The sequence below is a fragment of the Seriola dumerili genome, unplaced genomic scaffold, assembly GCF_002260705.1.
Source record: "Seriola dumerili isolate Sdu_G_001 unplaced genomic scaffold, Sdu_1.0 BDQW01000079.1, whole genome shotgun sequence".
Classification (NCBI taxonomy): domain Eukaryota; kingdom Metazoa; phylum Chordata; class Actinopteri; order Carangiformes; family Carangidae; genus Seriola; species Seriola dumerili.
Window position 1 is genome coordinate 1,121,367 of NW_019174334.1, and position 11,488 is coordinate 1,132,854.

Below are 11,488 nucleotides of genomic sequence, written 5' to 3' on the forward strand. Positions count from 1 at the left end.
AAAGACATACAGCATCTCAGGGCTTCATTAATCATGGTTTATATGGACTTTGAAGCCCTAATGAAAAACAGCCTGCCTCTCTGGGTTTATTGTGTCTGTACAAATTGTGGGGATGGCGTACGCCAGGATTGCCCCCCTCCTGACCGGCTGTTACAGGATGTGGTGATGGAAAACAAAAAGATAAGATTTGGTGAAAAGTCTAACGCTGGTTATGGGGAGGTTAGTGGTCAAGGTTGTTTACGCAGACGCTGAGCGCCATTCAATCAGACAAAAGTGAGTTGCTGACAGTGACGGCGGTGTGAGTTTACATGGCTTTGTATTTGCACATTTGTCCTCTTGTGTGTGTGTGTGTGTGTGTGTGTGTGTGTGTGTGTGTGTGTGTGTGTGTGTGTGTGTGTGTGTGTGTGTGTGTGTGTGTGTGTGTGTGTGTGTGTGATACAATGCACTCAATGTTTAGCGCAAGATTTTTCTGTCCTTGGCCTGTAGTGCTCTGGAGATTCATCTTGCAGTGTCACATATCATCATCTTTGATTTACAATTAGTTTCTCAGATTCTCACCATGCTCTCCAGCCCTTCTGGAGGTGCATTACAGTGAGATCAGAGACAGAGATTACTGGGTATTAAACTCTCAGTGCCAGAAGTGGAAATTACAGAGAGCTTGTCAACGCCAGAGTTCTCTCTCTGCTTGTTTTCTCCTAGAGAGAGCGAGGTAATGCTTTACTCAAAACGTTTCATCCCAATGGCTTGTGACTGGTCCCTGGCAGCTCTATCAGTGGTGAGTCACGGCCAAAAGTATGTGTAGCTTGACAAAAGCAAAAGAAGACAGAGTGGGAGAGACTGCTTAGGACTCCAGCCCGGGACACATGCATCTTCTCCCAATAAAAGTCCCTTTGGCAGGTTTACATCGCATTAATCCACCGAACCCAAGGAGATATACAGTAGAGGACAGAGGAGGGAGCATCCATCATTTGAATGCAAAGGATGAAGTCATTTTATTTTATCCCTAATGACAAGTCCCACCTACAGGTGCAATATCCTTCTTTTGGCTCCCAAGGTAAGTTATCAGCATTTTGGGATGCTGTCCAAATCTACATTAACACCATGTGTCTATTTATAGATATTTAAATAGAGCAGCCACCTTTGCCTGCTCTAAATACACAGTCAAAGAGTTAGAGTCTACCCACTGCTGCTCCACAGTAAAACCGAATTCTGTGTGGTAACTACCTGGCAGCGATTCATTTCCTCTCCGACACAAGTTCCTCACTTAAATTTGTCATTTTATGGAGTGCCTCTGACAGAGCGCAACTGACAGATGAAAGTTAAAGTGGCCCCGTGGAGTAAACAAATCAAAAAAAAAAAAAAAATGCTCTGAGTTTGGCTGAATAAAAGGAAGAGGGGGGGGGGGGAGAAGAAAAAAAAAAAAAGGCTGAGTTTATTTGAGAGCCAACAAGCATCGTGCACTCTGGACCCTGCGGTTTGTCAGCGTTCCTCCCAGGTGAGCTCACACTGGGCCACCCCCCACCCCCCCACCCCACACACACACACACACACACACACACATCCCAGCTCCCCCACCCCCAACGTCCTCTGCTCTCCGGCTTGACTCATACAATATTTTGCTGGTAGTCAAAACAAAATTAGCACCGGTTTGTTATTTCTAGTTAGCTCATCCATGCCCCCCCCCCCCCCCCCCCCCCCCCCCCCCCCCCCCCGCCACCCCCCCCCGTGTCCATCATGTCTGAGGAGAGGGGGAAACGTTCGGTTGCCACCTTGGAGTTCCTGGGGATTAGGGTGAGAAAGATCAGCGTAGTAGCTGATATTTATAGTTCCGGATCACACGGCGGTAGTAAAACATCTATTTTGAACAGGAGGGATTACTTCACAGCACGCTGGTGCGCATCCTGCTGGATTGTCACCGAGCAAGAGCTTGAATCCTCGTTGAAAAGCGTATCTGACCCTCCGCTTTCATTTATCTGTGGCGATCGAGTCCAGCTCAGGTTATAATTTTTCACTATCATGAAGCTAAAGAGATGGTTTAGAATTTAAAGACTAAAAATAAAAGTGTTTCATTTATTGTGAGATTTTTTTTTTTTTTATCCAAATGGACTCTGGAAATGTAAAGCAACACGTGAGTGACTGAGAAAACGCTCGTAAGTATCGTTGCATGTGTTTCTGACTGGATGTGTGCTCCTCACGTTGTGTTAATGTGGGCCCAGAGCAGTATGGGACTTCACTGATACACAGGGAACTCAACCTGGACAATAACGCCACCCTGTGTTGAACAGTGTGTTGCAGCCTTAGAGAAAAAATATCTGTCCATACCCACAAAATAGCTTTGGGCTGAGGCTTAGAAATATGATTAGAAAAGTATGACAAACTGACAAGAGAAAAAATGTGCAAAAATACAAAATAATAATTAATCTTATTGCGTCTTTGTACGTCACATACTTGAGTATATTGCAGTATTACACAAAAAGCATGAGAAGCTATTGTTTATATTTGCTTACAATGTAAGGCTGAGATAATTCCAACTGTCCATTAGGATTAAGAGACAATTACAGTATTACATATGATAAAAAATAAATATGCCATTGATTGTACATTTTTTAAATAAAGAAGAATAAATACAATTATTAAATTAACTGAAACAATAACCTATATTGCACATAAATGTTGAGCTTCCTATTAATATCAGTGATAAGAAGGCAAAATTAATCTCAGAATAGTGAAAAGTAACTGACAGCAACATGAATAATGAATAGTGAAGACAATATGAAGATGATATTCCAGTTGTTCTCTGAACTTTTTTGGGTAGTTCCAAGTTCACAGGAAGTGCAAATCTTTCCCTTTGTGAGGTTTAGAACGAACGAAAGCACCTTCATCAAGGTTGTAAAAAGTTCCTTATTTTCGTCATGCCGTCTGTTTCCTTTCCCAGGCCGTCCACCTCATCCGCCTCACGCCACTTCCCCTTGGGGTGCAGGAGGACGTAGTACACCACGAGACTGACCAGCCCCAGCAGTGAACCTCCAAAGATTACACAGCTGACTGTCGGTAAAAAAGTGCTGGTCTGCAGCTCTGGCCTCAACAAAGCCAGCAACAATGGAGCCATAAGGTTTATACAGGAGTGGAAAACGTAATAGAAGATCATGGCTACTTTTGTGTCCTGTCCTTTGACATTGAAAAAGGTGAACGTGAGGATGACTCCTATGACTGCCCGGTAGAGAAGCTCAAGGCCTTTGGATGAGCAGAAGTTGGTTTGAAGAAAGTGTGCCCAGGTGGTCCCCAACAGCCAGAGGAAGGTGAGGGCTACTGTGCTGTAAATGCTCAGTATTAGGAGGAGGCCATAGCTGAGGATGTGGGTGGTGATGGTGCAGATTTTGTACATCAGGTATATCGCTGTGGGGAGACCAGAGGGCATCTCCCTGATCTGGGGGAGGGATCGGCGCAGGCAGCGACGATAGTCCACCAGGGCCCAGGCAATATTAAAGAAGGAAAACACCATAGATAAATCTGAAAGAAAACGACAAACGGTAGAAATAGAAAGCAAACTTAATACTGTACATTCATGAATATCCAGGAAATGAACGTATCTCTCTTACTGCATTTACTTACATTGCAAAACTGAGGACTCATCATGGCCCAGCACTATGTATAGTTGTAGGAGGAGTTGGGGAACACTCTCCAGGAAAGTCTCAAACAGTTTGAGCATGCTCAGATCAGTTGCCAGGCAAAAGAGATTGTGGTGCACATCCCTCCTCTGTTCCAGCGTATAGGAATTTGTTTTTGTCCAAACAACTTTAAAGCCTTTTCTCAGCAGGTGATAATACCTAGCAACAGATCAAAACAATGGAAGTGAAATCAAACAGGTTATTGCCACCAGACATTGTATTTGTTAATCATTCACCATTTTACTGCCGCACAGATCGAATGGAATTGCAAGACTTTTTTTTTTTTTTCCTGACACCGTGTTTAAATGTGGTTAGTCCAGTTTGGCAATTCCATAGAAGCATGCCATTGACGATGATTAGCATGTTGCATTTTGAGTCACAAAATGCTCACACCTCTTTTTTTGCAGGCTACAAGAGCAGCCCATGTTATTATGGAGGTATAATAGCAGAGATCAGTGCCCTCTCATCACGGTCAGTCACCAGCGTCATCGTTGTTAATTCCATACCTGGTGAAGATACCCACGCCAAAGAGGTGCAGGGCGACCAGTCCACCTTCTGACATGCCGGCTACGCTCGATCTTCCCTCCGGGTTTCTCAAAACGTCATTCATGTCGTCCCGATACCAGGCGTAGCTGAAGATCTGTGTCACCAGCAGTCCAGCCAGAACAAACATTAGAGTCAGTCCAGTCCAGACATATTGTTTCTCTTGGAAATATTTCAAAGCCAGTCCAATGTCTGTCCAAATGTCCGCCACATACAAAACAAGTCCAGCGATGGTTAATAACCATCGCAGTTTGGAGTACTGAATGTCTGAGGGAGGCATTTTTTGTTGATAATTGACAGGTTCAACCAGAGGTTTCACTCTGTGATGAAGGTAGAAATGTGGCCGTTTTGTCTGGAAGCCTCTGAAGAAAAGCTGCTGTGGTCAGTTGCGTGTTGGACTCCAGCAGTTCAGGTGACATTTTGGTCGATCTGTAAGAGCAATACAATGTGACACAAACCACAAAGTATCACGCAGAAAGAATCTTGCGCAGATTTACCACAACGTACAGCCTATCTTTGCATGAGGCACTTGAAGTTTTAAAATGCAGTGTGACTGCAGTCAGCTGCTGTGTCATGTTCTCCTGCCCTTTGACCTCTGTCATAAACGCGTCATTATACAAATCCCTGATAAATGGAATAGTCGCAACAGAAAATAATCAATGTTATCAGGGATAATAAAATGGTCAAAATCTTGCTTTGCTCATTCAGAACTCTTAGATAAGATATACTTTACTTTTCCTCACACTTCTCACAGAACTGCATTTTCAGATCAATTTACTGAATCACAGAATAACTACATGTAAAGTCTCTTTAGCTCCTCTAGCGTCAATATCATTTTAAACTGTTAATGAGATGCCACTTGTGAAGAAGACGATTAATTAATGGCAAATTAATGGCAAATTTGAGATCAAGATATCACACTATCTAAATTACGTTCATATTCTCTTCACTTTTATGAAATAAGTCACAGTTGTGTTCATTTATTGTATTTTCATAGTTTCTTTATACATTATTCTAAATATGCAAATCACACTTTGAAGTTGAACTTCACACAGAATCAGCATGTCATCCTACAAAGATCACAATTACAGTGAAATACACACACAAAAGAAAGAAAAACTATAAATGAACTTACCAGTGTGTTTTTTTTTTCTCCCATGGCAGACAGCTGTGTTCAGTGAGAGAAGCAAACACGTCTGCCGTTCTCTTTCTGTTTCTTTGAACCCCGTGACAGGCTCCACCTCAGTGACTGAGCTAACAGTCGGGCCGGAAAAAAATGTCATTACATAATTGATCTTGTGTCTATATGAATGTAGGTGTGTGTGTGTGTGTGTGTGTACATATTTGTCACAAGTTTCCTGTCACATTCTTTTTCTTTTTTTGGATGGCTTAAACATCAACCCGCCAGTGATGTAATGCCTGGGTATCCCGAGACTTTTTTTTTTTTTTTTCCCACAAAAGACACATGGAGACAAGTGTATCTTTTTTTCTTGCTGTGAACACAAGGGGGTGGGAGGGTTGACGTGTCACCTCTGCGCAGGGGTTTTCCTGTAATTGAAGTACTTCCACTTAAGTGTGAGATCAGGAACTATGAAATGCGCTTCATTATTTTCAAAAGATAAACACTGTAAACTTGAAAAATTCAATGTATGTTTTACTAATAAGCAATAAAAATCGCCATTGCTCTCAGAGGTTTGACTGCTACAGGCTTATGCTGTCTGGTAGCTATGAGCTGTAGCTTACGGTATCTAATGTCAGCTGATGTTACCAAACTTTAGTCAGATGTTGCTGTAACTGACATCCATCAGTTTGTATAGTGACTTTATGACTTTATGACCACCATTTACCTACCATGACCCTGTAACTGTTACTTATCATATGACTGTAGTTCAGCAGAAGTTACAGTCTCACTTTTAAATTTGATTAAGCTGAATTTCTTAATGTGTCATATTCAAATAAGTCAAGGCAGCTCTTAATGCAACTCTAAATGCAGCTGAAAGTAATGAGATCAATAAGAAAAAACTGTCACTATTCCTTTAACCCTCTGAGGTCAAAGGGTATTTTCTCCTTTTAAATGTTTTCTTAAATTCATCTTTTTGCATAAAATAACACAATACCCAAGTGTTTAATATCACAATTTTCAGAGCAATCTTAGCTCTTTCTATAATGACCTCCCTTTTGTCCAGGAGCACTGTGTAAACAGATCATTTGCCCCGAGTGCTGAAAAATTGAAGCCTGTTTTTTGAAATCCTTCAAATCTCTTTTTTCAAAAAAAACTTTTACTGATGTGGATGAATTGTTTTGGTGCTTGAAGTGGGTTTGTCAAAGTCTTAGGTTCCTAAAAATAGCACCATATATGAGTAAAAATAGGAGATAAATGTAGAATAAATGCCTAAAATGAACCAAATGTTAGAGGCTTGCTTAATGGCCTTCTGCTTATTGGCCTCCGGCTGTGAGTCACATATGATCTTGCCAAAATTGTACAAATTCTAACAACATTTAAACCACATTTCTATGCTGTGTTATCGCAAAGATGTTAATAGAAACATCTTGAAGACCACAGAGGGTTAAACTACAATTTACTTGCATTATATAATATCAACTGGAAAAAAATAAAGGTATGAAAATTTGATTTTGACACTGTGTGATAGTACAGGAAATTTCACAGGGCATTTGTTACTACCTCAAACTAGTTGCCAACTGGGTGCAGCTGGTAAAGCGGCTTTGTTCAGTCAAGACGACTATTATTTGTAATACATGTGGAAAACCTTCCCTCTCCTTCTGAAATCAGTAACTCCAAAATCTCCATTGGGCCTGAAGACGAAGAGTGGGAGGTATTTGAGACACTCCAAACCTCTAGGCAGCGATAGAGAGCCCAAGCTGCGTCTCTCCTGTGCGTAAAGATTCTCGTTGGTCAGGCGCAGCGGCTCCGTCTCCGTGGACCCTCCCACTACAGAAGAGTGACACGCCATTCAATTGCTGCCTGGCCCTGTGCTTGTCGGAAGCAGGAGGGAGCTTTGAGCGTTCTCCTACACAAGGATAATAATATAGATTGATAGAAAGCGACTACATCTGCGCTGCGTAACGCAAAAGTTGAGTCGAATCGTGTCGACATGGGGATCCGAAAAAAGACTAACAAGAATCCGCCGGTGCTGAGCCATGAGTTTGTCATCCAGAACCATGCAGATATTGTTTCCTGTGTTGCTATGGTGTTCCTCCTCGGGTTGATGTTTGAGGTAAGTCCCGTCCACATGTTGAATGGGTTTTAATTGTCGATTGTTCGGGGGGCTGGGAGGGGAGGGAAGGGGAGGGGGGGTTGCTCGGCTGGCACAGTGGACGGACCTGTGGTAGGCAGGACGCCGAATACTCCCCATCTGTTCTCCTGGAAACTGACATGGCTGTCTGATCTATTCTTCACACTACTTCCTCCTGTAATCGAAAGTTTTAAGTGAACGATGGCCTCTATTGCTTTTGATTTAGTCACCCTCACGAGATCATCAACTCGTTCGTGTAGCCCGGCATTTTCAATAAGTTTTTTTTTTTTTTTTTTTTTCTCAAATCAAAGCGATGTGGGGAACTATAGTGTCGACTTTCCATCTGGCTGCTTCCCATGTTGAAATCGATATTTCAAACACAGGCCCGCGGTTTTATCATAAGAAGCAAAGTTAGTTATGTGCAACAATATTAGTCGGAGTATCTCATGTGTTGCGGTTTTGCAGTATTGTATCGATCTTGTTAGCATATTGTGCAACAGTCTGGACTTGGTTAGTTTATGCGTAGATGTGTTACGTGGCAATCATACAACGACTGAGAGGGCTGTCATCACAGAAACCCGCTTGCACCAAAACTGAAAGTTATCCTTGGAGCTGCACAGCGTCTAAAATACGACTCGAACCTGCGGCCTGACAACCGCGACCTTTTCATACCCCCTGCTCGTCTCCGCGCTGGTCTACTTTCTCTCGTATTTGTGTTTCAATTTAAGCATGTTTCATCCTCACTGAAAAGCAGCGCCATTAGCGTCAAGTCTTCCTTAAATAAAACCACTTCCTGTTTTTGTTTTCCAAAGTAAAATTCCCGTTTTTTTTCCCCCCCCTAACAGCTGTTGCAACGTATGTGAAGTCCACGATGGCAGCATTTCGGGCTGCCGTTTACTCACTGCCATTTGAAATGCTGCCACAGACAGTTGTGTGTATTTAGTGGACAGTTGTGTGTGCTTTGTGTCAAGCCTTTGCACACGTAGCTCTTTTGTTGTGAAGGACTGTGCAGCGTCCCCTCTTTTTTTTTTAAACTTCTCATTTTGCTGTCTTTATGCAGCTCAGTTCTCAAATACATTTACTTGGTTGGATCATATTTAATAACCAATCACACAATCAATCCCATTACCTCCATATAATACTAATAATTATTATTGTTTTTAATCCACATAGAAAGTTTCTTAAGAAAATACAGGTACTGTATTCCTGTATCTATTCTGTTCAATTTTCTATTTATTCTATTCTCAAAACTCCTTTAACAAGTTTTATCACCTTTTTTCTATTGTTACAATAATATTAGATATTTTCCATATGGTCTCTTAGTTTGTGGGTGTCTTTGTTTATTACCAGCATAAAATTGCAATGAAATGCTGCTAAAATAAAACATTCTGTCACTTTATATGAATTGGTTTCAAAGTTTAAAACCAACGTGTTACGTCAAGTCACAGATACAGTCACTCCAGAATGGGTCTTGCAGTGAGTCCTTGATATATAAATGCAATACTAAGTAACTGCGCTCGGCACGTAAGTCTGATCCTTGTTTAAATGACTGTCACATATGTGCATGTGTGCAAGCTCTCATTGCCAATATCTGTTTTTTTGTTTTGTTTTGTTTTTTTCACATCCACAGGTCACCTCAAAGTTTGCAGTGTTATTCATAACCGTCCAGTACAATGTCACCATATCAGCAAACGGTAAGTTAAAGATTAAATGGAGAGTAGAAGACGTGTGGAGAGAGCAGATGTTTTCAGATGATGTGCGAATGTGTGAAGAGTAATGATGCAAGGTTTGGCTGTAATGCAGCATTTTCTTAGAGTAGTCTTGCTGGAAGCCTCTCATTTGGATTCTAGAGCTGTACTTGCGTGGCCTTACACAAACCCTTTTTTTTTTTTTTTCCCCTTTGGAGCTAAATTTAGTCTGCCTGATTTATAAAGTTCTCTCGTGGCAAGGTTGTGCCGGGCGAATTTGGGCTAAGGTGTAATATAGGCCTCTCAAATCAAGTCCTTCTCATTTCAAGGTTAACATTTTCCTTGCCAACTCCAGACACCGTCGAAAGAATTGTACAATCTCAGAGTTTATTCGTGCTCTGTTGTACGGGCTGGAGGTTTGCAAGCTGCAAGCTGGTGATTTAGTTCTTATCTGTGAGACCTCACCACTTACCTCCCTCTGTAACTTATTTACAGCCTGTATCTAATAAAGCAAATAACACACGGCACCTAAATCTCCCTTCAGTGAAACAAATTCAATAATGTAATTTTTCTTTATTGATGCTGACTTTTACAAATGATTGGATTGATTTCTTTATGTGATTAATAAACCTCAAGCCACAAGCGTTCTCAAACTATCTGCTGGGAACTATGTTCATGTGTCGTCAGTCTCTGTGCTACAAAGCATCACTTTATTCCGTGTTTAACAAATACCATATTGCAAGCTCTATAGATAATATATAAGTTTGGAAATACCGAAGCGTCTCTGTGTGTGACAGTTGCTGGTACAGTCTATGAGTCTGCTATTTTCACAGTGGTGTAATACGTGCACAGTCGAGACTCACTAATCCAGCAGTCTCACCTCAGGACTTAAGGTTGTTAAAGTTGCGAATCACTTGACTCAGCTGTTGAAATGTCTTGACATACATTCGACGTTATGATACGAATAAAACACACTGCAAGATAAAAATAGATATATGCGTTTTTTTGGGGGGGTTTTTTTGTGGTCATCATGCTGCCTCTTCATGGCTTGTGTGTGTGTGTGTGTGTGTGCGCTACAGAAGGCCCAGAGGAGACGGCTGTAAACCACTTCCACCACGGCATCAAGGACTTGGCCACTATCTTTTTCTACATGCTGGTGGCCATCATCATGCATGCCATTATCCAGGAATATGTGCTGGATGTAAGTCAGACAAACACGCAAACACAATTAAATACACAGGTTTTAATCTCTGTGATAAGTCCTGCCTATTGTTTATTTCTGCAGAAAATCAACAGGAAGAAACACTTCTCTAAAACCAAGCACAGCAAGTTCAACGAGTCGGGCCAGCTCAGCGCATTCTACTTATTCTCCTTCGGCTGGGGCGCGAGCATCCTGCTCTCTGTACGTACAGTAGCTAAGCTGGCATTTCCTTTTGTTTACACATGTTTTAAAACCCCAAAACTGTCCAGGACTGTAATTGAAATGCCTCTTTGTTTATAGGAAAATTTCCTGTCCAATCCGGTCACCCTGTGGGAGGGATATCCCCATACACTAATGCCGTAAGTAGGCATATTCTTTGCAAACTGCAGTGCAGTTTGGAGCTTTTTATTTTGTTGTTACTTTGTATACAAGAACTTCAAGTGTGGCTGTGGCTTTTGGTACAACTTAACAATAAGACTACGCTTATAAAGGATTTATGAATGGTTTATAATTAGGTTATTAATTCGGTTGTTAACACTTTATAAATCATAATTAAACAATAATGAACAAGTTATAACACAGTTTTCATACATTGATTCAGGCTCACTGTTTGGCAAGATCAAGTTAATACTTACTAATTAATCTTACCAATGAGTTACTGCCATTTATGAGCCTTATTGTAACTTATTAATAAATAATATCCACTGTGCAGATGTACAAGCGCTGGATGATGGACAAAACAAAGAAAACTCAGTAACTAATGAGATATGAATCGGAACAGTACAGATACATGTGGGCTCACTATTTGGCAAGCAACAGGTCACTGTCGCCGTTTTTTATCTAATGTGTTTCAATAACTTAGAAATGATTTATAAAGTGTTAACAAGCGAATTAATAAACTAGTTATAAATCATTCATAAATTCTTTATAAAGGTAGTCTTATTGTAAAGTGGTACCATGCTTTTAATTTGGTAACTCCTGTTTTCATTCAGATTCCAGATGAAATTCTACTACATTTGTCAGCTGGGCTACTGGTTACACGCTCTCCCAGAGTTGTACTTCCAAAAGACAAAGAAGGTAAGTGTGTGTGTGTGTGTGTGTGTGTGTGTGTGTGTGTGTGTGTGTGTGTGTGTG

At 41.2% G+C, this 11,488-nt stretch overlaps 2 protein-coding genes across 3 annotated transcripts in view; one reads left to right on the forward strand and one right to left on the reverse strand.

Annotated features, from left to right (window-relative positions):
- Window positions 1–2,434: 2,434 nt before the first annotated feature.
- On the reverse strand, window positions 2,435–5,395 carry xkr9 (XK related 9). 2 transcript variants are annotated; one of them, XM_022744314.1, is made up of 4 exons: window positions 5,347–5,395; window positions 4,175–4,640; window positions 3,613–3,827; window positions 2,435–3,510 (listed from the first exon to the last, which is right to left on the reverse strand). In XM_022744314.1, exons 2-4 carry the CDS (start codon window positions 4,489–4,491, stop codon window positions 2,882–2,884), a joined length of 1,161 nt encoding a protein of 386 aa, XP_022600035.1. In that variant the 5' UTR covers window positions 4,492–4,640; window positions 5,347–5,395; the 3' UTR covers window positions 2,435–2,881. The 2 variants fall into 2 exon arrangements, with proteins under 2 accessions (XP_022600035.1, XP_022600036.1); XM_022744315.1 differs by lacking the exon at window positions 5,347–5,395 and having other exon boundaries at window positions 4,175–4,715.
- A 1,760-nt stretch (window positions 5,396–7,155) lies between these two features.
- Window positions 7,156–11,488, forward strand: part of tram1 (translocation associated membrane protein 1) — a 12,129-nt gene continuing 7,796 nt past the window's right edge. The window contains exons 1-6 of the mRNA XM_022744318.1: window positions 7,156–7,447; window positions 9,096–9,159; window positions 10,233–10,354; window positions 10,439–10,555; window positions 10,655–10,713; window positions 11,347–11,431. Coding sequence (XP_022600039.1) covers window positions 7,325–7,447; window positions 9,096–9,159; window positions 10,233–10,354; window positions 10,439–10,555; window positions 10,655–10,713; window positions 11,347–11,431 — 570 coding nt within the window. The 5' untranslated portion in view covers window positions 7,156–7,324. The remainder of the gene's footprint in view (window positions 7,448–9,095; window positions 9,160–10,232; window positions 10,355–10,438; window positions 10,556–10,654; window positions 10,714–11,346; window positions 11,432–11,488) is intronic.